At 34.6% G+C, this 26,601-nt stretch overlaps 1 protein-coding gene across 10 annotated transcripts in view; it reads right to left on the reverse strand.

The window, feature by feature from the left end:
• The window catches only part of PHF20L1 (PHD finger protein 20 like 1), a 76,624-nt gene that overhangs the window by 12,577 nt on the left and 37,446 nt on the right, over window positions 1-26,601 (reverse strand). For 9 of the 10 annotated variants that reach the window (XM_056112232.1, XM_056112226.1, XM_056112222.1 and 6 more), the window contains 9 exons: window positions 23,287-23,369; window positions 19,562-19,814; window positions 17,382-17,570; window positions 16,917-17,123; window positions 10,190-10,246; window positions 8,888-8,995; window positions 7,017-7,181; window positions 2,570-2,751; window positions 965-1,064 (listed from right to left, as the gene is read on the reverse strand). In XM_056112232.1, coding sequence (XP_055968207.1) covers window positions 965-1,064; window positions 2,570-2,751; window positions 7,017-7,181; window positions 8,888-8,995; window positions 10,190-10,246; window positions 16,917-17,123; window positions 17,382-17,570; window positions 19,562-19,814; window positions 23,287-23,369 — 1,344 coding nt within the window. The remainder of the gene's footprint in view (window positions 1-964; window positions 1,065-2,569; window positions 2,752-7,016; window positions 7,182-8,887; window positions 8,996-10,189; window positions 10,247-16,916; window positions 17,124-17,381; window positions 17,571-19,561; window positions 19,815-23,286; window positions 23,370-26,601) is intronic. The other variant, XM_056112247.1, reaches the window with a different exon arrangement.

A 26,601-nucleotide genomic window follows, 5' to 3' on the forward strand; every position in this document is an offset into this window, starting at 1 on the left:
TTAAGAGGAGGGGAAAGCTGTGGTCTGAAAACGGAACCTCTCAACGTTCCTCTGCACACCCAGATTTCCTGCTCACTCAGAAGAACAAATTCCCTTGCCGATGTAGCCGATAGCAAAGAGAACATGGAGTACACTAGATGTGTATTTGCCATCTGGACAGGTGACAATGGCTGAGGGAGCTGGATGGAACTAGATTTGGGTCTTTGTTTCTCTCACTAACCTTTGTTTTGAACTGGATAAATTAAAAATTCTGGTGAAGAGACTATAGAGATCCTTCTCTCATGCCTGAGATGCAGAAAATCTTTATATCTGATATAAGCAATATACCCCCCACCATGACAACAGTAATCCTGCCTTATTATGATTAGCATACTATGTATCTGTGTCCTCTATTATAATAAAAAATAAAGGAAGGTCTATTATTTGAGAATAGCAATTTGTCTTGGAAGCATAAACAATATTCAGAACTCTGCTACTTCGAGTGTCTAACAAGAAGAATGAAGTAGGTAGAAAACACAATGGATGAGGAATCCAAAGACATAGATTTTCATCTAGGCTCTGCCATGTCTAGTTCTATCCATGGGCACAAGGTATTCAATTTTCTACTCCCTAGTTGTTTCAGCCATAAAAGTGATCACACAGGATAATCTGAGATCCTATTCACTTCTAAAATTAGAAGGAAGACAGCTCCATTTGGATAGACATAATAAACCTATTTTGAAATCAATGCCCAGGAATATACCAAAGGGTTGCCCAGTGTGCTCCAGGAAAAGTACTACCTCCATCCTTCTTGTAAGATTCTGTTGATAACTTATACTATCACTTTAACCTACATAATATGGACAATAAAACTCTAACAGTAAAAGTACGCAAAAGCCAACATAGAAGGAGAGTCTCCGTGTGTCACACAGCTGAGACACGATGACTCAGACATGCTGCAGCGCACGCAGTGGTGAAGTCTTACCAGGAGGGTCTCGGCAGATGTAGCAGATGTACTGCTCGGGAATGCTCTCCTCCAGCAGCCCCATGCACACGCTGTGCTGCCAGCACAGGCACTCTTCACACTGGAAACAGAGGAGAGCCTAGAAGCAACCTTGGACTCGCTATAAAAACAGACCCCTTTCCTTTCAACAAGCTGGTTTCATTTCTCACCGCTTGCCACCACTCTTAGACCGCATATTTAAAGTAATGATTTTAGATCAACTTTTCTTTTTCCCTTTCTTCTTTAAGCTTTTCTGTTCAGCACTGTGCTTTACAGTGCTGTTAACAGCAGGGTTTCTTGCATGAATCATTCCAGCACCAGAACTTTCACCAGAGTATCCATTTCCCTCCACCACTGCCTCTATGTCCCCCAGTCTCATTCCCCCCCAAAGCCACTCACCCCCCAATGGCTTCCGACTGTAGATGACTTCTCAGTTTCTGCTGCCTTGGGGCATGTTATTCCTCTTACTATGTTTCCTTACATCCCACAAACATAATAGAGGAAAAACCCATTAAACAGCCAATTATTTCTTGCTGTACCTGTTTAAGTGTGCTTCAATAAATTAGCTATAGCAATAAATTAAATCACAAAAAAATTCTTAGAAACTTCTTCCCTCCTCTATTTCTCATTGATTTTTAGGTAACTATATCCTTAAAACTCTTTAAAATTGCCTTACAAATACAGAATTGTAGAAGTACAGAAATTGGAGGAAGCGGGGAGCAAGTTATAGCAGTGCTTATAGCAATGATCTCTGGTGAAGTTATAATTATAGAGTCCTAATTGCAAAAGCCACTGAAATATAAGTTATTCTTACCCATTTTCTTAAAAATATTCTTTTACAGAGAGAGGTTGCTTATAATTGTTAGCATTTACAACATTTAATCTCTGGAAATAGTGGAGAGTTTTATTTCAATATCAACCAATTAAGTGTGAGTATGTAATGTAAATTAGTAAACAACAGGAATCCTCAACAGTAAGACCCCTTCCATGTAAGCACTTACAAAACTTATTAAAAAGTAAAGTAAAGGCCCTCCCGTTGATCATCGATTTGCTCGAGTGGGCCCAGTAACGTCTCCATTGGAGACTTTGTTGTTACTGTCTGGCATATTGAATACGTCACGGGGAGCTTGCCAGGCTCTGCCGTGCGGGCGAGATACTCTCGGTAGCTTGCCGGGCTCTCCGAGAGGGGCGGAGGAATCGAACTCGGGTCAGCCATGTTTGCTGCGTGCAAGGCAAATGCCCTACCGCTGTGCTATCGCATTAGCTCTTGAAATGAGTTCTAGCTTGGGAGCCAAACAGAGAGAGCACAGTAGGCAGGGCACTTGCTTTGCATGCAGCCAACCTCAGTTGGAAACCTGGCACCCCACAGGGTCCCTTGAGCGCCACCAGAAATGATCCCTGAGAGGAGAGCTAAGATAAGCACTGAGTATCACCAGGTGTAGACCCAAAACAAAAACATTAAAAAAAATAAACATGATGATAAGTTAGAACCCCCCACCTTCAATTGGATCGTTAATAAACAGAAGCCAGATGGCTGTGCACCTGAAATGACTACCTTAATTTGGTACTACAGGCAATACAGGTTACCTGAATCATGAAGCCATTCTCCTCATCCATTTCACAAATGCATCGCACAATTTCATTAAGAGCATCATCTTCATCTTGAGATTCCTCAAAATTGGTAGAATCAAAGTCCTGATTGTATTCATCCCCACTCAGAAGTAAACTCTCTGTTGAAGAATCGTCTAGGAAATCCACATCTGATAGGTCTAGAATATACAAAAAGTATACTCAGCATATTTTTTCCATTTTTGTGTCATTTTCCAGAAAGAAAGAAGCTGCAGAAAGAGATTATACACTATGACAACTTTAGAAGGAGAAGGAAAACATGGAAATAAGTTGTCAGTTGACAAAAACAAATGATTATTAAAGCTTAATAATCATCAAATAACTATTAAAGCTTAATTAAAGATAAATGCTTTAAATCATCTTCATGTATATGTTATTACAAGAGACTTAAAAAATATTCCCTACTGTGGGAATTTACACAGGCTGAGATGTGTAATTCAATTTGCATACCTTTCAGAGAATTTTTAAAATGCTATCCCTTTTTATCTTCACAAGAACCATGGCTTGGAAAGATAAGTTCAGAGATATAGCAGAGACAGTCAGCAATTCAAAGAGGTAAAGGAAGCCTCTCAGGTTCTAATATTAAAACTACTACTCTGAGTAGTATTTACTTCATCAACTACCACTGCATTTCCTATATGCCTAGTGCTATATTATACAGTCACTTAGTGATGAAGAAAACTGCATCCAGGACTGTCTGACTGTGAAGTCTGTCTTATCATTTCATCAATATTTCTTAAACTTGGATCATGAGGTACCCATAACATCTTTAGAATGCCCTTTTGATGTCAGACTTTAAAAAAAAAAACATTATAAAAACTAGATTATAAGACCACTATATACAGTTCAATTTAAGTGCTATGTTTTAGATTTGCATTTGTAGCCATGTTGATGTTACTACCCTAAAACAAAGGCAACTGAGGAAAAACAACTGACGGCAAACATCAAGGATATATTTATGACAAAAGAAATTGAATAATGATAAAACTAAAGTTTTGCAGGAGTATGAATGGAGAAATGGAAACAGTTACAACAAGACAAACTGAAGAACACTTAAATGCTATTAAAAAAGCTTCTGACACGAAAGCTAGTTAGTGGAGCACCCTAATGACATCCTTTCTACCTCACAATCCCATCCTATATAGGATTCTGAATTTGTATCTAGACCTGTTTATTGTTCTAAAATGTCACAGTTTGTGAAAAAGGGAAATTCACTGTTGAATGCTGTATATCAATCAGTGCTCAGAAAATGTCATTGTGTGTGTGTGTGTGTGTGTGTGTTTGCATGCGCGCACCACAAGGAAATCTGTTCATTCATCCTTGCTGGTATATGTTCCAAATCAGTATTTTCTTTTAGTTTCCTAAAAACATAAATATGTTTGAAAATCACAATATTATCAAAGTTTCAAATTCTGTTGCAATATTTTAGTATGCATGTAATATCTAATGAACGATTTTCCTAACAGAAATTAGTAATAATTAATTTAAAATGATTCTCAGGGTCAAGGATTTGGCTCAGTGGTAGAGCACACCTGCATTCAGTTCTAGGCCTTCAAAACACAAACCCTTCTCCTGCCAATTCTTTTTGAAAGGAACTAGGATAATACCTCGCATGTATTTGGATGGCCAAGGTTTTTAATGTGTTAAAATGCAAATTTAAGTCACTGGCCAGAAAATCCAATTTGAGTAAATTATTTCCAAGCATCAAACAAATGCTTGGCTAGTGGTGGAGGGAAGGTGACAGCAGTGGTGGGACTGGAGATGGAGTACTGAATGTCTTTAACAAATCATCAAGAGGTTTGCAAATGCCTGGAAGTTAAGTGACAAAACCAAGTCCTATTTCCCCATCACATTTAAATAGCTAACTCAACAATATCTCCAACTGTGTGGCCATAGAAACTCCTACACCTTCTGTTTCCCCCTTGAACTTCAAGGTTACTTTTTCAGATTGTATTCTCAAAATGGGAGTTTTAGATCATGGTCACCTAGGAATTTAGAAATTAGAAATTCTTAAGATGAAGTCCTAAACAGCATTTAAGTGTATGATCTCTGCCCTTTCTAAAATCTTTTTTTCTCAAGCTCAGTACTTGATCCCATGAAGGGCAGAACAGAGGCATGGTGGAATCAAAGGAATATACATATTCATGATCCTTATTCCACCCTTCTCTCAGATATTAGAGTTCCATCTGCATTGCTAGTTCATGCATAACTTCCTACCCTACCCTTGGTGCTTGGTACCCTATGGTTGGTACAGATGCATTTCAAATCCTGAGTAGCTCACAGGTATGCAGAGTGTAAGTGATTTTCAACCCTAGTTGCCTTGCCTCACAGAACAGTTTAGAAACTATATTTAAAGAGAGACGTACCCTCCCAGAAATCTCACATAATTGTACTCTGGGGCAGGATCCAGTACTGGTCCTGGGCTAGAGCGACAGCACAGTGGGTAAGGCGTTTGCCTTGCATGCGGCCCACATGGCCGACCTGAGTCCGATTTCTCTGCTCCTCTTGGAGAGCCCGGCAAGCTCACCCGCACGGCAAAGCCTGGCAAGCTACCCGTGACATATTCGATATGCCAAACACAATAACAAGTCTCACGATGGAGACATTACTGGGCCCGCTCGTGAAAATCGATGAACAATGGGAGGACAGTGACAGTGATAAAAGCTTCAGGGCAATGATTACAATGTACACAAAGTAGTAATACCTAATGGTCCAAACAGGGAAAAAAGAGCTTGTGCTTGTTGGAAAAAGAAGGGGTTGGGAGGGATAAAAACTTTTCCTCAAATTTTCTCTCCTGCAGAAACTCTAATTAAAATACCTCAATTGCTGTGTATTTATTTTAGAGTTGAGAAGTGGCTTTACCCAGAATGGGCAAGAAAAGAATTAGTTCTGGAAGAGAGTAGGAGGAAACTGAAAAAAGAAAACACGTTGTCCAGTATCTATCATATAAGGCACTCAGAGGGAAATGACAAAAAATGAGCTCACCCATAGGTACCCCTCATACACTATATTAAGATGTAGACCCTAGGAAACCTCGGGATTTTACATAAGATGATAAGGCTATCTTCATTTCCTGACTCTGGCTACTATGGAGTTCCAATCCCAAGTCATTGCCTTCAGTGTCTCAGAATCACGCAAGTCTCTCCTGCTGAGAACAGTGGGATATCAGAGGCCTCATGCTTTCTACTCTCGGAACTGACTACTAGGAAAATCTGAGTGATTCGAACTCTAGGCCTCTCAATCCCATGGACTTGTATTTACACAAGAATTCCTAATATCCAATCATGTTCACATTGATAATTTGATAACATTAAAAGAGCTTTGGGTGTAGATATATCTGTGATAAGAAATTCAAAGTGCATCTTTAAAACTACAATCAATACTTGAATAACAAAAGCTTTATCAATACTGGTGTTAAGACAGACCCTGGTTTGACATTTAATTCTAATACCAAATAGACAGCACAGTGGGTAGGGCATTTGCCTTGCACAGGGCCCATGCGGCCAACCCAAATTCAATTCCTCCGCCCCTCTTGAAGAGCGCGGCAAGCTATCGAGAGTATCTCGCCCGCACGGCAAAGCCTGGCAAGCTACCCATGATGTACTCAATATGCCAAAAACAGTAACAAGTCTCACGATGGAGACATTACTGGGTCTGCTTGAGCAAATCAATGAACAAACAGTAGGACAGTGCACCAAATAGATTACAAAGTTACATGACCTGTAAGTCTGTTTATTTATCTACATGATGTGACTAACAACAGCACTGTAGCACTGTCCTCCCATTGTTCATCAATTTGCTTGAGCGGGCACCAGTAACATCTCCATTGTGAGACTTGTTACTGTTTTAGGCATATAGAATATGCCACAGGGAGCTTGCCAGGCTCTGCTGTGCTAACAATATTTACCTTAAAGGTTGGTGATGAATAGATATTTTTAAAAAAGTTAAAAACCTAAAGACTAGTATAGACACTCAAAATAATATATCCTCAATTACAAAAATCAATTATTAGCTATATAAAAAATAGTTCAATTTTTAACAATAAAATGTCATATTTGGAGGGGCTGGAGCAATAGCACAGCGAGGAGGGCATTTGCCTTGAACACAGCCGACCCAGGTTCGATTCCCAGCATCCCATGTGGTCCCCTGAGCACTGCCAGGAATAATTCCTGAGTGCAGAGCCAGGAGTAACCCCTGTGGATCGCTGGGTGTGGCCAAAAAAGAAAAAAATAAAATAAAATGTCCTATTTGTTTATCGAATGACTTTTTGTGTTGTGTGCCCTGATCACAAAGGTTCTCAATAAAATATTATTGTTAAACATATAAAAATTTTAAGACTTAATATTAAATATTACTTAAATATTATATTACTTAATATAAGACTTATATTAAATATTACACATACTTTCACCACTAAGATCAACTGACAAAATTGCCCTTGGGTACTGATAAGTTGTATTTTTCTCCGTAAACATGCTTCGCAGAGCTAGAGAACTCCCAGAAGATCGAGTTAGCGGAGAAGAGCACCTTTCCAAAAATTCTAGGGAACTGTCTTCATAGTCTGAATAATCTGCAACACAAAATACATAAAGATAAATAAATGAAGTATTAGGCAATCAAGAAGATTCACTATAATGATATTAATGATAAAGTTGTATTTCAAAATAAATAAAATAATCATCTTAATACTTTCTCTTCTCACCGAGAAACAACTACAGATCACTGTATATCTGCTAAGTTGAGTCCAGTTAGAACATCTGAAAAACAGATCCCAGACAGTACTGACATGGCAGGGACCACCCTTTTCTAAATGATAGCAATAAAATCTTGGTACATACTCCAGAAGTGAATGGGTTTTTTCTACATTTTCTCTCCACTACAATGACAGCTGTATCTGTAGTAAAATGTAAAAACGGAAATTAACTGTGCTTATTTTTTCAGACTGTTATGTAGGTTCTGCCAACAATTATAATGATAATCTGCTCAGCAAAACCTTCAGCCAAAACACCTCTGCACAAACTTAACTGGTCCTGACAGAAATGATAAAGGTTTAAGTAATGCCAGGATAATGATCCCTCCATGTTAGACTCAGGAAAAGGTTGTGAACAAATATATTCAGATGAATAATTAGTTGCGGTGAGAAGATGAACAAGTTCCTACCAATAGCTTCTATTGTCTCAGGTAACTGTGAAACAAAGGATGCCAATTGGGTCAGGTCAGGGAATAAGTAAGCAATGGAAAACAGTCAGAGAAAATGAGGAAAAGATAATATGGGGAAAGCAATTTGAATCCCTGGGTTCAATTCCTGGCACTACCTCAAATGACAAGTGCCATCCCAAGAGCCCTGTCATCTGGATCCTTGGGGTCACAACACTGTGTGCGTCCCACAGCAAACACAAGTCATTGTGGGAATATCACAATTAACATGTAGCTCCTGGTCATAGCAGCCTCAACAATAAAAAGGAAAGAAACAGAGATAAATATCATATATTATTTGTTCTTAGCGGTTGAAGGTTTGTAAGTATCTGTTTAAAGTCAATTGCCTATTTTCCTACTGCTTTTTTTTTAATTTGCAAGAGTTCAAATTTTCTGAATACTAATTCAGAAAATCTATCTATGTGTTGCAAAGTTCTTAATTTCAGTCAAATCAAATTTCTTATTTAAAAATAATTTTAATTAACACCTTATTTCTTAATTTGTATTTTTCTGTCTTATTAATTCTTTTGGATTTGGGGTTTATTTCTGGTTTGTGGAGGGGTCACATACAGTGGTAGTCAGAGGCAATTCCTGATGCAGTGCTTAGGGTTCCCTCCCAGCAGTGCTAAGGGAACCATGTGGTGCCAGAGATCACAGCTGAAGGATCCCAAATGCAAAGCATAAGCTTCACCCTTATATCCTCTAAAGACAGATTACTAATAGAAAAGCTCCCACCCTCCCTATTAAAAATAAAAGAAACATATATTTATTCTACCTTCATCTTTGGAAGCTAATTTAAGGAACTATGCAATTAATTATAGATTGAGAATAATTCTTTCAGGGTGCCTTGGCAGGATGGAGTTGACCATAAAGCTAAAAATAAGTCTCTAGTCATTTACAAGGGTTAGTTTACAGCCCATAGTAAACTGGAATTACACATTTTCAAAGTTATCAAGATAATAAACTTTTCAGTTCTCAACTGAAGGATCTTTTTATAGATCTATTCTGGTAAAGGAATAGAAGGAAAGTGAAGAAATCTTAGAATTCTTTTTAATGTGAAAGACCATTTTAGATACTTACCATGTTGCTTAGATTTCTTTTTCTTCTTTTTCTTCTTTTTCTGTTTAGGTTTGTAGTGATCTCTGTCTCTCTTCTCTTTTTTCTCCTTATCCTTTTCTTTTCTCTTACCTACAGGACAAAAGTGAGTAAATAAATTAGTAGTCAATATTGATCCTGAGTTGATCCTTTGTGATTAACCTAAAAGCAGCATTTATGTTTTAATCAGCTATTCCAGTCACCTGCCCAGAGTGGATGGATTCAATTAAACTGTTCCTGTCATGAGTCTGGAACTCCTGATTAGATTATTGGACTATAAGAGGGGATCTTCATTAGCAGTGTTGAGAAATCCCAACTCCTGACACCTTAAAGTTAACACAGACAGTAGTTAAAATCTTTAAATGAGTAATATAACTCAGTTTCCTGAAGTGGTAAGAAATAAACCTCATAATTTAAGAAAGCTTTAACTGAGAAGACTCAGCATATCTATATATAATTTAGTAAATTTATATTAGAAAAGTAAACAAAGATGAACGTTTTTTAATAAAAATCTCAATCCACATTTCCTTACATTTAATATTAATTTCCCACTCCATACAAGAATTAAGACTAAGAAAACAAAGAAAAAACTTATCAGATTGACTGTCCCCAACATTTTAACAATCTGTTGTTGAATTATATTCACTTTAACAAAAATAAATGTTAAACAGTTTTCAGTGGTATTTCATCTAAAATCAAATTCATCACACATATATTTAACTATCAGCTTAGTCTAAATTTGTCAACAATACTGAACCAACTTTCAGTGACCCAAGCTCCAGTTTACTATTTGGTTAAACAGTTTATGCTATCATTCATTATTCAATACTTTTAGTCACTACAGAAGATTAAAAAGTTGCCCAAAAAATTGTGACATTCTTCTAAGGAAGGCTGAAGAAAGACTGAAAAAAAGGACTTTATTTATTTTTTATCTAGTTTCTAAATCTCAACAATACTAAGTGCTGGCTTATTTTTAAGTAGCCATAATTTTACCTAAAAATGTTTTAGGAACACAAAGTTATCAGAGAGAGTTTTAGACTGTGACATTAATATACATTATATATATGTATGTACATAGATAGATAGATAGATAGATAGATAGATAGAAGAAACCTTCTAAAAGATCATCTACCAGGAGCTAAGAAATACTAATCAATACTAACTACTCATTCATCCCTGAAAAAACTACTAATATCTAAGGAAGCATTAAAAAAGGGGCAACTTATGGTATCCCATGCTCAAGCTTTGTAATTTTTTTTCCGCTTAAAGATTACTTTCTATTCATACCAAATGCTGTTGAGCTTTTTTCTTCCAATTTCACTTTTTTTTCTGTTTTCGATATTCCTGTAGGTTTAGGAGAAAAATGAAAGCTTAGTCAAAAAAGGTTGAATGAATGGGACAATGTTTTAAACTACAATTGCTCACAAACACTACATAAGCTCTTTCCCCATAGAGGGCTACATTATTTTACTGTCTAAACTTATAACAAAGAAGCAGGATTTCTTTTTCACTTAAACCATTAAGCTTAGTTTTTGTTTCTTCAGGTATCTCCCAGTTTCAACTACGGCTTTCCCACTTGTTAGCTGTGTGATATTTAGGATGTAACTGAATTCCTCTCTGTTTTCTTTAGCCAACTAGGAGTACACATGTACTGGCTTGTAATGTGATGTTCAGCATGGTGTCTGAGGCTGAAGCATTCGTAGGTACAGGCAACATTTCACTTTTGGTGTCAGTATGACATGAACGTGTACATGTCATCTGCTTTTTTTTTCTTTTCTGGGGGGTCACTCCTGGCTCTGCACTCAGGGATTACTCACGGCAGTGCTCAGGGGACCACATGAGATGCTGGGAATCGAATCTGTGTTGGCCGCTTGCAAGGCAAACGCACTACCCACTGTGCTATCGCTCCAGACCCTGTTCATGTCATCTTAATGAAATGTTAAGCTTCATACAAAGAGCGTGAGTTTTCAATAATTTGTATCAAGTTTTATAAATAATATTTAAAATTTCTTCCCTAACACAAACTTCTACCTTTGAACCCCATCAGGATTGTACTGTTAGGTAATTATAAAGGTGAAAATAGAATCACCTTAACAGGTCATTCTTAACAGGTCATTCACCTTAACAGGTCATTACATTTTACATAAATGTAAAAAAAACTATATTTATTGATGCATGAATATTCATTCTTAACAACATCCAGGAATTATTATCGAATAATAGCACAAAATATATTTTAAAATCAATAGTGCACCACAAAACAACAGAAATTCAATACGAATTTCATAAAATTTCTCAACTCATATTTAACCTTTCCCAACATTGTCTTATCTGTGTTCAGATTAAACTAAGAAAAATACAAATACTTTTTTTTTCGTTTTTGGGTGACATCTGGCAATGCACAGGGGTTACTCCTGGCTCTGTACTCAGGAATTACTCCTGGCAGTGCTTGGGGGACCATATGGGTTGCTGGGGATCAAACCTGGGTCAGCGTCATAAAAGGCAAAGACCCTACCTGCTGTACTACTGCTCTAGCCCCTACAAATAGTTTTTGAAATGTAATTTCAGCCTGGGCTGGAGCGATAGCACAGTGGGTAGGGCATTTGCCTTGCATGCGGACAACCCGGGTTCAATTCCTCCCTCTCTCTCTCAGAGAGCCCGGAAAGCTACCGAGAGTATCCCACCCACGTGGCAGAGCCTGGCAAGCTCCTGGCGTATTCAATATGCCAAAAATAGTAACAAGTCTCATAATGGAGACGTTACTGGTGCCCACTTGAGCAAATTGATAAACAAAGGAAGAACAGTGCTACAGTGCTAATTTCAGCCTACTGAATTATACCTTAATACAATCAAATATAAGACTCCGATAAGGTAATGAAAAAGCTAAAAATTTATCTATTCATGTTGCTTCAAATATTTTTTATATGTTAAACATAAAAAACACTATTCACCTAAAATACCAGTAAGTCTAATAAACATGTTTTAAATCAAATAAGAACATAATCTTTTACTTATTATTAAAGATATTAGCTCAAAGGGAAACACAATCAAAGTTTCTTATTATCAAGTCTACAGAACAAATAAATGTACCACTTTCTTTTTACTAAGTACTACTAATTACCACATCATGAAAATTCTACATATCTGACACCATGAAAGTTCTATGTATCGGATACAATTTCTTTAAAATAATAAAACATTTACAATATAGATATGAAAAATATTCTCCCAATGATATATATTCAGAGGCATAAAAGTTATGTAATATACAATTCAGGGCCAGAAGAGATAATCGAGCTGCTAAGACAATTGCCTTGCATGCAGCCAACCCAGGTTTGATGCCCAGCATATCATACAGGCGTTTGAGCACAGTCAGGAGTGATCTCCTAGTGCAGAGTCATGAGTAAGCACTGAGCACTGCTGGGTCTGGTCCAAATCCCCACACTCGCCAGTAAGGATAAAATTCAGAGTGCACTTATTAATAATTTCATCCTAAGTCCCTAATTCTCTTAAGCACTGAATTCTCTGGCTGAAAAGTAGAATATGTTTAAAATCTCCTATGCTGTTTCAAATCACAAGAACTTACTTTTTTGGGCTCCTTTTACTGATTAGAATATGTAAGCTCCTTCAGATATTTGAAATACAAAACAGTTATGAACTGCCTCTGCCAGAACACAAGTCACTACAGAAAGACTGACATTCCCAAAGTACTTTTAGGAAGTCAAGTTCCAGATTCAGTTTCAAAGCTTCTAGTGGCCCAAGTTTTAGATTTAAGTGATTTCAAAAGTAAAATTTAAAGGACTAGCTGAGATATTCAAATATGCATTAATGGCAAGACTTTAATATTTTTTTATTGAATCGTCATGAGATAGTAACAAAACTTTCAAGATTGAGTTTCAGTTATACAATGATCCATCCCTCTAACAGTGTGCATTTCCCACCACCAATGTCCCCAGTATCCCTCCCGCCACCCACACTTCACCACATCCCGTCTCTGTGGCACAATTTCCTTCTTACTCTCTACTTTAGGGTATTATTGTTTGTAATAAAGATACTGAGAGGCCATCACATTTGATCCTTTGTCTACTTTCAGCACACAACTTCCTCCTGAAAGATCCCTGCAACCATCATTGACTTAGTGGTCCCTTCTCCATCCCAACTGAAAAGGTAAGATTTTTATAAAGAGAAATAGACTTAATAGAACTTATCAAAAAATAATTTTGTTTTATATAAGTTCATTACATCGAACTTATCCGACCTATGCCCATAATCTGATACTAGAATATTAATTTTCAATTTTCTTAAAACTAAATTGCAATGACATTTCTTCAAATAAAACATTACATAATAATCTAATACCCCCCAAAAAGAACCAAACAAAAAACAAATGGAGCTATTTAAATTAAGGAGAGGTAGGATGCAGAACCTCACCTGCTTGTATACAATTTAAAACTGTATTGCAGAGTGATTTCTCAAGCCTTTCCTAGTATGCTAAGTACCTCAGATTCTTACAGCTACAAAGGCGGATACACTTGAGACTCTCCATGGAAACCCCAGGCCCTCTATAAGTCATGGACATTTGTTATGGGGGAGGAGATAGATTTCAGTTTCCGGTTATAGTTTTGTTCTCTTTGGTATAATTCTTGAAAGTAAATAAATAGGAAAACACTTTGAAACAGGCTTTTAAGAAGCAATTGTAAGTGTCTTGACAAAGTGCGTACTTTGAAGACACGAGGTAATGAGTCCAATTCAATCCCTCACACTGCCCCATTAGCCACATGCAATCTCATAAGCATTACCATTACTGCAAACTGAACTTTAGTACGTGTTGTGTGTGTGCACCACAACAAAGGGTGTGAGACCTGGGGGAACTGCAAACACTCTCAGTGAGCAAATGCAACTTCCAGTCATCTCAACATCAAGGAAAGGGAAGGGACAAAATATAAACAAAAAAGTTAATGCAAAGGTAATGAAAATGTTGAACCAAAAAATAAAGGTCATTTTTAATCTAAACACAGCAGACTAGACAACTTGTCACATGCTTTTTGCCAAACTAACTCAGACTAATACCATGCAATCAAAGTGTAATTAATACTGGAGGCCAGAATGGTTGATAAGATGCTTCAGACAGTCCAGTCGGTTCTGATTCTTGGCACTGCAACATGTGGCTCCAAACACCCCCCAAAAGCGTACTATTATCTTTGTAATATAACATATATTATATATGATACAAGTGTTTTATTAACCAATAAATCAATCTGTAATATATACATGAATACTTTACAGATGGCTGAGTGAAGTCCAACTATCTTAATTAATATTTATTACATAAATGCCACTAAGAAGCAATTTCATATATGATTTTGACAATCAAGAGAAATGTTATTTCAATCAGTGGTACCCTAAAACATAATGGCCTACTAATAAATACCATGATGTCTCAGTTCATGTTTAAATGACTCTAAAATATTCTATAGCAAAACAGAAGAAATATTCCTTGATATTTATGTATCAATTTAACATAATGACAACACAGATGCTTTATTTTCTAACGGTGTTTCTTTCAATAATGGAATCATTTGAAAGGCTTAAAACTGGGGCTAGAGAGATAGTAAAGCGAAGATTATACCTGCCTTGCACACAACCAACCCAGGTTCAAACCCTGGGATCCCATATGGTTGTCTGACCACAGCTAGGAGTAAACCCTGAGCAACACTGATTTTGGCCCATTAAATAAACAAAAAAGGCTTTGTATTATATTCACATAACCTATTGATTTATATAATTTACCAATGTTTTAGTCTGACTGCTATACCAGCAGCATACACATTCCTAAATTAAATAACTAAAAATCTAAGTGTGTCAAACAATATAACTATTAATGTCTAACATCTCAGCAGTCCAAACATCCCAAGTTTCAATTTGTCAAGACCCCAGAAAAGATCTTTGATACAAATTCTGGTAAGTAATGCTTTCCATAGAAGTTTTCAAATTCAAGCATAAAACAAATGATTTTCATAATTAAGATAAACACCAACCAGTCAAATATATGTACATAAACAGCAAAGGCTAGGAATGTGGTTCAAGAGTAACAGGATACATATATTACATGTACTAGGCACTGAGTTCAAGTCCCAGCAACATGTGGTGCCCTTAGGGCTGCCAGCCGTAGTCCTTACTGATTGTGTTCACTAAGCATCAGGAATGGCCAGAGGCCCCCAAGCACCATAGCATATGGTACCCAAAGGGACATCAGGAATTGCCGATCTACCACCAAAAAATACAGGTATTTTGACTCTAAATGTAAGATAACCTGGGGAGTGCATAGAAGCCCATCAAACACTGCAGAAGCAAAGTAGAGAGGATTGGGTAAAAAATGTTGAGAGAAAAGTATGCAGGCATTTCAATCAAAAGAAGACGCACTATTCACAACAGCCAGAATCTGGAAACAACCCGAGTGCCAGAGAACAAAAAACTGGTTAAAAAAACTTTGGTATATCTACACAATGGGATACTATGCAGCTGTCAGGAGAAATGAAGTTATGAAATTTGCTTATAAGTGAACAGTCATGAAGAGTATCATGCTAAGTGAAATGAGTCAGAAAGAGAGGGACAGACATAGAAGGACTGCAATCATTCGTGAAATATAAAATAAGATGGACACCCAAGGAAAGTAAAAAAAGGGGGGGGGGGCAGAATATTGATTCATAGTTGGAAGCCTGTCTCATGAGCTGGGGGAGAAAGCAGCTGGAATAAAAAAAGGAATCACTAAGACAATGATGGCTGGAGAAATGATTCAGGATGGGAGTTGTGCGCTGAAAGTGCATAAAGGACCAAACGTGACAACAACCTCTCAGTATCTGTATTGCAAACCATAATGCCCAAAAGTAGAGTGTGGGGGAAATTGTCTCCCATGGGGACAGGGGAGTGTTGGAAAGATGAGATATACTGGGGACACTGGTGGTGGAGAATGTGCACTGGTGGAGGGATGGGTGTTTGATCATTGTACGATTGAAACTCAAACATGAAAGCTTGCAACTGTATCTCGTGGTGACTCAATAATTTTTTAAAAAAGAAAGAATGATATAAAACTGAGTATTTCATATTAGCTATAGTTAATATTCCTTCTTTATTTTGAAAGAAGGAATAAGGAAGTTAAAGCAGCAGTTACTAAAAAGATAAGAAGCAGTTCCAATCACTTCAATCATATTATCTTAATATAAGACTATCAGGAAAAGAGCAAGCTCTATTCCATAATACATTAAATTGCTGACAAAATGAATCCAGGGAAGATAACTATTGAATATAATTATCTACAGTCCTCTTGGTTGAAAATCAGGAAATAGTTTTCTTTGTCTCCATTTCAAAATTGACTCAATTTAGACCTTCTTTATCTGTCTAACTACAAATCAGTAATTTATTGGAAAAGAATTTAAAATTAATAGTTGCCTCTTTTGTATAGTATCATTTGGTTGAGGTTAAAATTCTATAAACATCCTACATAAAAGAATATAAATACCAAAGGTAAATAAAAACATAAAATCAGATAAAAATACCTATTTGATAAAATAACTCTGAAATGGTTTCAGACTACTAAAAATACCCACAAAGTTATTCCAAAAGTGTATTAGTGAGATTGCTTAATTTGACATACTAGACTATGAAAATATTATTTCAACAAATTGCACTTGATTTTGGGAGAATCCTACACCAAAATACAAGACTATCCTTAAGATAAATGTAGACAATTTAAGCAAAGTATTTTTAAATTCTTATTAAAATTCTAAGAGTAAATATTGATACCATCTTTTTTTTTCCTTCAAATTCAAGAACTCCTGAAAATAGTACATAAGAGAGAAAAAATAATAATAGAAAGAAGTATGTCCAGGGAATATGTAGCAGAACAGCTGCACAAGAGAACAGAGAAATTAGGTATCAAAATTATGTAATTATGCATCAAAATGTTCATACACTAAAATGAACCTCAGTTATTTGGAAAATAAATCATTATTACCTGGTGTTATTGAAGTGCCTCTTCCATCAGCTATTACTTTGAAAGAAGGATTTGTAAGCATCTGAGTATCTTCTTTTTCTATCCTGAGACATTCATTATGGTAAGAGGAATCTGGGGCTAGCGGTGCTGGAACTTCCAAACCACGACTTAAATCAAGAGGGAGACAGTGCCCCAGCTTCTCAAGTGACAAATGTGCACCATCAGGCACTACACAAAAATAAAGAATGTAGTATAATATTAACACAGGTAAAATAGCTTAGTAGGCAGATCAAAAATGTTATATACGTTAAATAGTGCCTGGCACAAAGAAGGTAGTCAATAATGGTAGATAAAATGAAGTTCTTACAAATCCAATTGATGTTAGAAGGAAAAGCAAAAATTTCTTAATATTCTAGTCATCTAATTCTTAGTGCTTTCTTTTCTCTTCTCATATGTTTGGTGCTATAGGAAATCAATATACATTACCCTCTGGTATTGTAGTCTCTTGCTGATTTTGAGAACTGATGGAGAATACTTTTCCATCAGTGGTTGGAGAGGGAGAAGAAACCTTTTCTATAGGATCATCAGGCATGGGCAAGGTGGCTAAGCGCTGAGATCTTCTTCTCCGCTCACTATGCTTGAAAGTTCTAGGGGGATTCACAGGCTGTGGAGGACCTAGAAAAAGATCCTCAATGTTCACGAAGCAGATACATGCTTGGATCATCTTATAATATTTAAGGAGACAAATGGGGAAAATGATTCAAATCCTGCCCTCTGATGTTTTAATGTATCCACAAGAACAGAATGTTCCATAGGTAATCAAAGGCAAAAACTGCCCTCATTCGCAAATATGTAATCAAAACCTTTCAAATCTAAGCCAAAAGATATTAACATTAATTTTAGGTAGTTTCCCAAGTGACAGAGAGCAGTTAATTCTTTAACTGCAAATTGTTGTGTCAGTTGCCATTTTTCCTTTAGGAAAATAGTCTCTGTATAGCCAAATATCTAAATATAATCAATCCAGAAACTCTAAAGAGGAAAAAGAGGTAGGAGGCATAGGTGACAAAAATCTGACATGCATTGTAGATTTAGTGCTTTGCTTCAATTGCCAAAGTCAAATAGATGTAAATAATTCTATTCCACCTTCATTCCCTGAAATGGATTTTTAGGAATGTATCTCTGGGCCTGATTCATTAAAAAAAAAAGAAAAAAAAAGAAGAAAAAGAAAACGAACAGAAACAACTTTAATCTGTATCATAGAGAACAATGAGAATTTTGAAATAAGCAACAGTTCTCGCTTGCCCTTAGTGTTTGATTTTTAAAATAATCTAATGAGTCATTTAAGCTTCTAACCATTTAGCACAGAAGTTTAGAAGTTGTCTAATTTTCATTATTTTATTTCTACATGATGCAAACATTTCATTTTTCAAAATTAAAAAAAAACATAGAACATTAAGTTAATTTAAAAGGAGGAAGAGAGTAGACCAAAGAGGTTGAAGCTTTGGATAATTAAATTATTCAAAATGAAAAAAAGACATGGTGACACTTGAAAAATAAAACTCAATTGCTATAACATTGTGGTTACACCAAAATAAAAGCAATTTCAAAATAAAACTCATCAATGTCGTGAGACATTGTAGGAACTGCTAATGGCATTATTTTATGGAAAATGCCATGATAAAACTAATAAGGAAAAAATTAAGTACTTGTATCCTCATCCTTTCTACCCATTTGTTAAAAGGAAAACAAAAACAAAAAAGTATTAAGTCCTGACCAAAAATTGAAATAAATGGTTTTTCAGAAAATATGGCAACATAATGGAAAAGATGTAAATATATCTAACTGAGAAAAGATCTCAACAGCAGCATCTTTGGTTTAACAGACAAGTAAAACGATAAGAAAATATGGCATATGAACTTACTAACTGGGTTTCTAAACAATTTTTGGTATTTCTAGTATAAGAAAAAGATCTTTTACCCAGTGACTTTACAAGTAATTGTTTTTCTTTTATGTCTAACATAGAATATTATGAAAATAATATTAAATATAAATATAAAATAATATGAAAATCATAGGAATCCAGACCAATGCTGCAAAGTTATTTTTAAAAGCCCGTTAACTCTTAAAAGATTAGTGGTACTGAAACATAAAGTCACTAAAACAAGGTCATTTAAAAAATAAGATCAAGAATGATCTTTTGTTAATAGCATTAAACTGAAGTTTGTACTCAACATCCTAGGAAAAGAATGAATAAAATGTATAGCCAAGGGGGATTAGAGACAAGTGGAGGCACTAGACATGAGCTGGATCCAAGGAGTTGAAGAAAAATATCCACATGGGTCTTTTTATATCTGCTTTTCATTTAATTTTGCTTTCGTTTTTTGTAATGAATCAGGCCTCTGTGCTTGAATTATTAGTTGAGGAAAGTCAAACTACAGTGGCATTTTCATTAATGGTAACGGTTTCTCAACCAGTAGTACAGTCTCTGTGCAATAAATTATTCAGAAATGTATATGGTTTTTGCCCGTGAAAGTTTCAAGCCTTCCCTATCATATCCACTTGAGGTTTTAAAAAACAACTTCATAAAAAAGACATTATAGCTACAATCAAACTGTTTTTAATGTATCTTATAGGATAAGTAACTATTTTTAAAAATCTGTGCTCACTAGTTTTATTTATCACTGAAGAAGAAAGCTGAGATACAAGCGTCAAATCCTCGACTTGTATTAATTCTGGGGAAAGTGGTGATTTAGGGGGTTTTATACACCCAGAAGAATCTCCAGATTCATGTTTGCATTTCTTGCTGCGAGCCTTCCCTGAAGACAATGTTGAGGATAACAGTGCAGGTTTCTGAGTGTTGGCAGAACTGCTAATGTCAGCTTCATTTTTTTTCTGACTTTGAGGTTTAGGTGAAATCGCCTGAATAAATAATAAAAAATTGATATTTTTATTTTGGTTTCTTCATTTTGGTTTTTGTATTCTATTTTGATTGTTAAGCAACTTTAGTATCCAAAAACATTGTTAAGCAACATATAACATTTCTATTACAAATGAAAAATCAAAAAAGAACCCCACAAATTATTAACTAAAAGTTGAACAGGCTGTCTTTAAAGGGATGCTGTCAAGTTTTTGCTAATTTTGGCTTTACATATATATATATTTCATTCATATCCTTTTCAGAATATAAAATGTATCTTACTGGACAAAAATTTACAGTGTGGGACTGAAATAAGCTCTTTAAATTTGTAATCACCAATGACAAATCAAAATTAGGTAAATAAATTTTTTTTATGATTTACACAGAATTTTCAGTTTTAGAACAGAAAAGAAACAGTAAGTTATGATTCTAACTATCAGATGTTTTCTTATAAAATAATTTTTCTTATCAAGTTGGACTTGGAAGTCTGAGTAGACAGTTTCCCTTTAAAGAAAGATCTCAACAGGAAAACAATGACCAAATTAACGAAACATTATCTTTAACTCATTTTAATGCTGAAAGCTAGAGTTTCATAGGCATAAACGAATGCATCATGAAATCAAAGCCACCAGCAATATAGAGTTAAAAGACTAAAAACCAATACAAAACAAGCAACAACAGAAAAAAAAAACTAAGGAGATAAAGTGTAAGTTAAAAACATTGGATATAAAAACAAAATACGTCGCATTCTTAGATGAAAGTTTTTTACCTTCTTCCTGCCAACTGATACTTTTAAAAAAAAATTAGAACTTTTGTCAGTTCTTTCATAAGAATCTTTTTATTCATTTGGCAGCAAAATTCCCTATATACAAAAATATATGTAAATGTATCCAAAGAACAGAGAATAGTCACATTGGATGGTTCTACAATTTATTGTGGGGGATTGCCTTTATTTCTGACTTATGTATCTGAGAGCAAAATAAAAGATACACATTCGAAAAAGATCTAAACCAAGATAGACCTCTATAAAGAACTGAACTGCTAACACTATGAACAGCACACTTTCATTTCCCAAGAAATCTTTTTTTTTTTACTTCTTTATCTTTTATTGAAGGATGACCATCAGGTCTGCAGTCTGAAATTTTCTGGAATATGAAAGATCATTGTCTGGAACAAATTAGCCTTCTGTTCCCACTAAAGTACAGGGCACTCAAATTTTGATTTTGGAAGTTTTTTTTTTAAGTATTTTTCTGGTATTAAGCAGAGCAGCCTCAAATGCTCTTCAGATGGCATGTGGGACATACCACATAAGGAACTGGTGTTGAATTCCCATTCATTCAGTTGTCATCATTTCTATTCTTGAATTTACTCATTACACATGTGTACAAATGTGTATTAATCATTACAAAAAGTGCTTCACAAAAGGAAAGGATTCCTAAGCTTACCATAAAAGGTGTTGCCAGAAAAGTAATTAGAGCCATTACTTGTAAATAAACAATTTTATTGTTCATCTTCACATAAGTGAAAGACATCCATTACTACAGCATCCATTACTCTCGAGTTACAAAGTTATAAAACAAGATTTTAAAGCTTAAATTAATATCTTAAGAAGGTGCTTAACTTCTAAACAAGGACAAATTAACATTTTTAAAAACTTACTGAATTATGCATCTAATGCAAGTTTTATCCAAAAGTAAATATAACATGACATTTCCCTAATACAATTAAATAATCTATAATAATCAGAAAATTGAGGTTCAAGACCACAGTTTGAATTTTTTAATGTAAATAAAATAAATCCATTAGCATAGTAAGTTTTAGCTATAGGCCTGTTATCAATCTATGTCACAAGTGACATTTAACTCATCAGGACAACAGAGGTTAGTTACAATCAATACCTCTCCTTTAAATCTACTATTGATAACAATTGAGATTTAATTAAGAGCTTTATAACTCGGCTTTTAAACTTTGAAGCAGGAAAAAACAACACAAAAATTAAAGAGTTTGGTTACAAAACATTTTCACATTGAAATCAACTGAATGACAAAAAATGAAGGAACAGTATGATGTTCCTAAAAAAATCTTAATTTACAGTTTTCATAAATTATTACTGGTCTCTTTGTTACAAAACTGGCAAGGACTCTTCAAAGATTTTAATTATGCAAATAGAAACAGCCGAGTTACTCAAGGTTTTTTTTTGTATTCTTAGCTCAATTTCAAAAGATTGCTTTCTATACTTCCTTTTGAGATGGGCACTGCCCTCTATAATAACTTCTACATATAGTAATTTTCACAGTCACATTCAACTCAGCAAGATTGTGCATAAAATTGACATTGTAATGAATTTTCCAGAAACATACCCAACAAGTCCCTGATTTACTGCATTCTGAGCATACCATGAACAGTGGTGAAAATACAAAATATTATATCTGGGACGTTGAATATAGTAATACACAGTATGGCAAAGACTCAACCGTGTGCTGACCACAGAAAATCAGAAGATATAATTCGCTGACATATTAATTTAAAAGACCGTTGATTTAATACAACATTAATGGAGGCACCGAAACATCACACTGTTATCAAATCAGGCCTAAAAATAACCCTGAAAAACTCAATACAATATCAATTAAATTTGGGCTATTTTAAAAAATGCATATAAGCATATAAGATACTAATTTTAAAGTCTTAATTAGACTGCTAATGAAGAAAAGTAAAATAATACAAAACGATAGATTAAAACTCCATTAAGGCTCAGATTTTAAAACAAGAAAACCAAGGAAACCCAATTATGGCTATTACTGTGTTCTTATATAGTCTTACAGTGTCCAAGAAGTTAAGCCCTTAGAGAATGTAAAAGCATGCACAGTTTATTATGTACAGGTATTGTGGGAATCTGAAGGTAGCCAAGGCAAAATCTAGCAACTGCAACCTTCACTTTTAATTCCTCTATTAGGTGGTTTAAAGACAGACCCTTAATAGTTTTTTAAATTATCTTTTTTTGTAGTTATTAAAATATACATCCTAGCAAAAATGTATGGCTCATTGATCAATTCATAAAACACATAGTCTAACACCAATTGTTACAATATAAAAGAAACTTCTTACAAAAGAAGCTTTAGTAGATGCCAAAAAACCCTGTTTTAACTCACAAATGAAAGTATTTGTGTAAGGGTCTTTTTGTAAGCTAAAGGTGATCCAGCTGAAGCTTATACCCTGGGATGCCTGTCTCCAGGCCTTCAAATTTTGGAGACAAAGGTTTGAATGCCAGTCTATTGAAAACAAAAGCTAATGAATGAAGTTTGTAGTTTATCTGTGTAGCTTGGAGAAGCAGAATTAAAAATATATCATCAGTTAGTTTCCTATTCCCATATATCTGATCAAAAGGGCAATTTCAATTAGGTGGATACTATAGCTCCGTGATCATTCCAGTTGGGAACCTTGAAAAAAAAATCAAATGCTACCATTTCATACCTGCTCCAGCATTGGAGCTGTTTCATTGTAGTCTTCCTTTTTTTCAGCACCATCCACCCCAACAGCTTTGGAAGCCAATAAACCTTGAGAGAAATTGTACAGAAATTGCTCATTAGAAGAAATCCTGACTTCACCCAAATTAACATCAAAAATAGCAGTTAAATTCCCCACGCATTGGAAGTGAATATTCTTATAAGCTTAATTGCCAACACACACTCTTTGCAATAATTCAGGAGTCTAAAATAGAATTTGGGTGTTGTTTGTGTAATTTATGTAATTTCAAGACAAACATCTTTATTCTGTCAAAATTTAAAATTTCATGGCTTAATGTTGAATTACGATTAGTTACTGATAGAGGCTTTCTAGACATATTTGAAAAAAAGTATTATTAAGATATGAAAAAATTTCCACTTATCTATAATATAGTCATTGTTGTCACTGTTTCTGCCTTACAAAAAAATGCTACCAGAAAAAAAAAATTTAAATGCACTAATTTACAATTTAACTTGAATCTTTATGTCTTAGTTTTTGCTTTTGCGACACCCCTCACCCCCGCACCTCCCTACTCCCAGTGCTGAGGGATCAGTACTGGCAGGTTCCAGGACCTTATGTGGTACTGAGAATCTACCCTTGGGTCAACCGAGTGAAAAGCAAGAATCATACCTGCTGTACTATCACTCCAGCCCCTCACTTTAATCTTTTAATCTAGGCTTCATAGATTTCTATGCTCAGTCGTAACATAAAAGTTTTGAAAACTGACGATGATATTATATTAAAAGGGAAAAACTATAGGTTTGTCCTACAATATCTGAGTTCATTACAATAGTCTCATCCTAGGAGTGATGGAGAATGATTTGGAGTTTCTTTCTGTTCCAATGTATACCACTCATTTTCAGTTTTAGAAGACAATAATTTGTCTGGAGTATATGTCATACTTAGCTTTAAAAGGCATTAAAATTTTAAATTAAAGGCACTTATTAAGATTCTTTGCTACGCACATTTCATATTTTCAGTGAGTTAGGTTTATAAACTTTGCATTATTAAAAAGTATTTGCTGTTCCTTACGTCCACATTACACATAAAAGGTCAAACCAGAACCATTTTTGTCATTTCAAAGTTGGTCAAATAAAACATATGTTATAAAAAATGCATGTCTATCAACACAATAGTTATATATATATGCATGTATACATATATACATATATATCACAAACATTATTACAGCAATTATACCACCTATATTACTTAAGCTGTGCCCTCAAATGCCACAAAGCCCTGAGCCATTTACAGGGCAACGTCTCTTGACTTTTTCAGATAACAACTGAAATTTGTTAAGGAAATAATTAGGAATTTAAATATGAAAAATACAGTCCATAGTAGTACCACAGCTAAGTGTTAAGAATTATCTTTATGAGAAAGCTGAATGTCTAGGATTTAGAATGCAATTTAAAATACAAACAATAAAACAATAATTTTGATACATCAATGATTTTCATTAGAACTGGCATTTAGCTCAGTTTGAAATAATATTCCACTTAAGTTGTTCAAGTTATGCTCTTAGAATTAAATGGTGAAAAATAAACATTAAAAAATTTTTATAAAACAGCCTATGCAGTATACATTTAGTCCTAATGATAATTTCTAAGCATATTTTAAATGACTCAAACACATTTTTATTAAGGCCTAGGTATTCAATAGGTTTTTATTCTTTAACTAGCATTTTTCAAAATATATAATACTAAAATTTAAATAATCTGTAATCAAGTTATTCTTTTTCCAGGAACTAAGAAGGGACTGTTACTTCTATAAACTTTTAAAAAAGAAAAAATATTTGATGATATATTACATATATACCGAATGTTTTGTTTCTTTTCATGAAATGGTGGAAATACTTTTAAATATGAACAATTAGAATATATCACAAACAAATTTAAAATAGGGTTCCACAAATTTTAAAACAATTCAGCCATAAAATTAGGATACTACAGATCCAATTAATCAAACACAATTCTTATGTAATGTTTTGTGGAAAAAATAGTTTTATAAATTTCTTATAAAAAGTATCAGGGCATTTAAATAAATTTATTTAAAATTAAACTAGAAAACAGCTTTTGGTAATATAGTTAATTCAAAATCCCCATGTAATCAACAAAAAAGTTTTGTATATGCTAACACAAATAAGTTACTAACCACAAAAAAGGAAATAAACAAAAATATATTGTTGAGGACATCTGACTACTGCTGTCTTAAGAAGCAATTCAGTATTTGTTAGCTTGACCTCTAGTGTTCTGAGGAGAAATGCAATATCCTTGGAAATTTAGAAGAACTGAATGGAAAGCATATAAGTGAAATTAGTTTGTTATTTCCAAATACATATTGTCAATATATTCTACCAACAGTTCCTTCTGCAGAAGAATATCATAGGTTCTTATCAGAATGCAGTCCACAGATTCAAGAATTTATTTAAATATTAGGTACTCAATGAACACTCCTGAGTACCACCACAAATTAATGATTTCTCAATATTCTACTTTAGAATTTATAGTTGGTCTCTCAATGCGAAGAGGAATAAACAGAATGAAGGACCCTGAATTGACATTACAGAAGGAAACAATGGGGTTAAATTTGTAATCTACTTTTCACCCAAGAGTTCCAAAAGACAACAGTCTTGCTGGGATTAAGAGTACAAGATTTGGGGTCAGAGAGATAGTACAACAGGTAGGGGTACTTGCCTTGCACGCAGCCCATGTGGGTGTGATTCCCAGCATACTATACGTTCCCTCAAACAATACCCTGAGCATCAATTCCCGAGTAATTCCTGAGCACCACCAATTTTGATCAAAGTTTTTAATGTTTATTTTTCACCATTTAACTCTAATTGAGAGCATAACGTAACAACTTGAAAACCCAATACTGAGCAAGTAAATGTCTTAATATTATTATAATACATTAATAGTCAATTTCAATTCCCTGAGTTTTAGAGTAATGATATAATTTGCCAAGCATATTCAAATCTTGCTGACCTTCTACATAAAACTATTCCTGTTAGAAACAGAGTAGTTACCAACAGTGTCTTTACCTTTTTCAGGTTTTTTGACACCTATGTTTTAATAGCTATTCAAATTTGCTGGCAGTTCTCTCTTTCCCAAATATGATCTATTGATTCTCTTCATAAAATCATCTATTCTAAATCATTATGCATAAAGTAAGATGCATTACATAAGAAGAGTTAAGACAGAAAGAACATATATAATTAGTAATATAGTTTCAGTGGCTTCTCATTTAAAAACTTTTTAGCAATCTTTAAAACCTTTA

Source organism: Sorex fumeus, unplaced genomic scaffold, assembly GCF_029834395.1.
Source record: "Sorex fumeus unplaced genomic scaffold, SorFum_2.1 ptg000002l, whole genome shotgun sequence".
NCBI lineage: Eukaryota > Metazoa > Chordata > Mammalia > Eulipotyphla > Soricidae > Sorex > Sorex fumeus.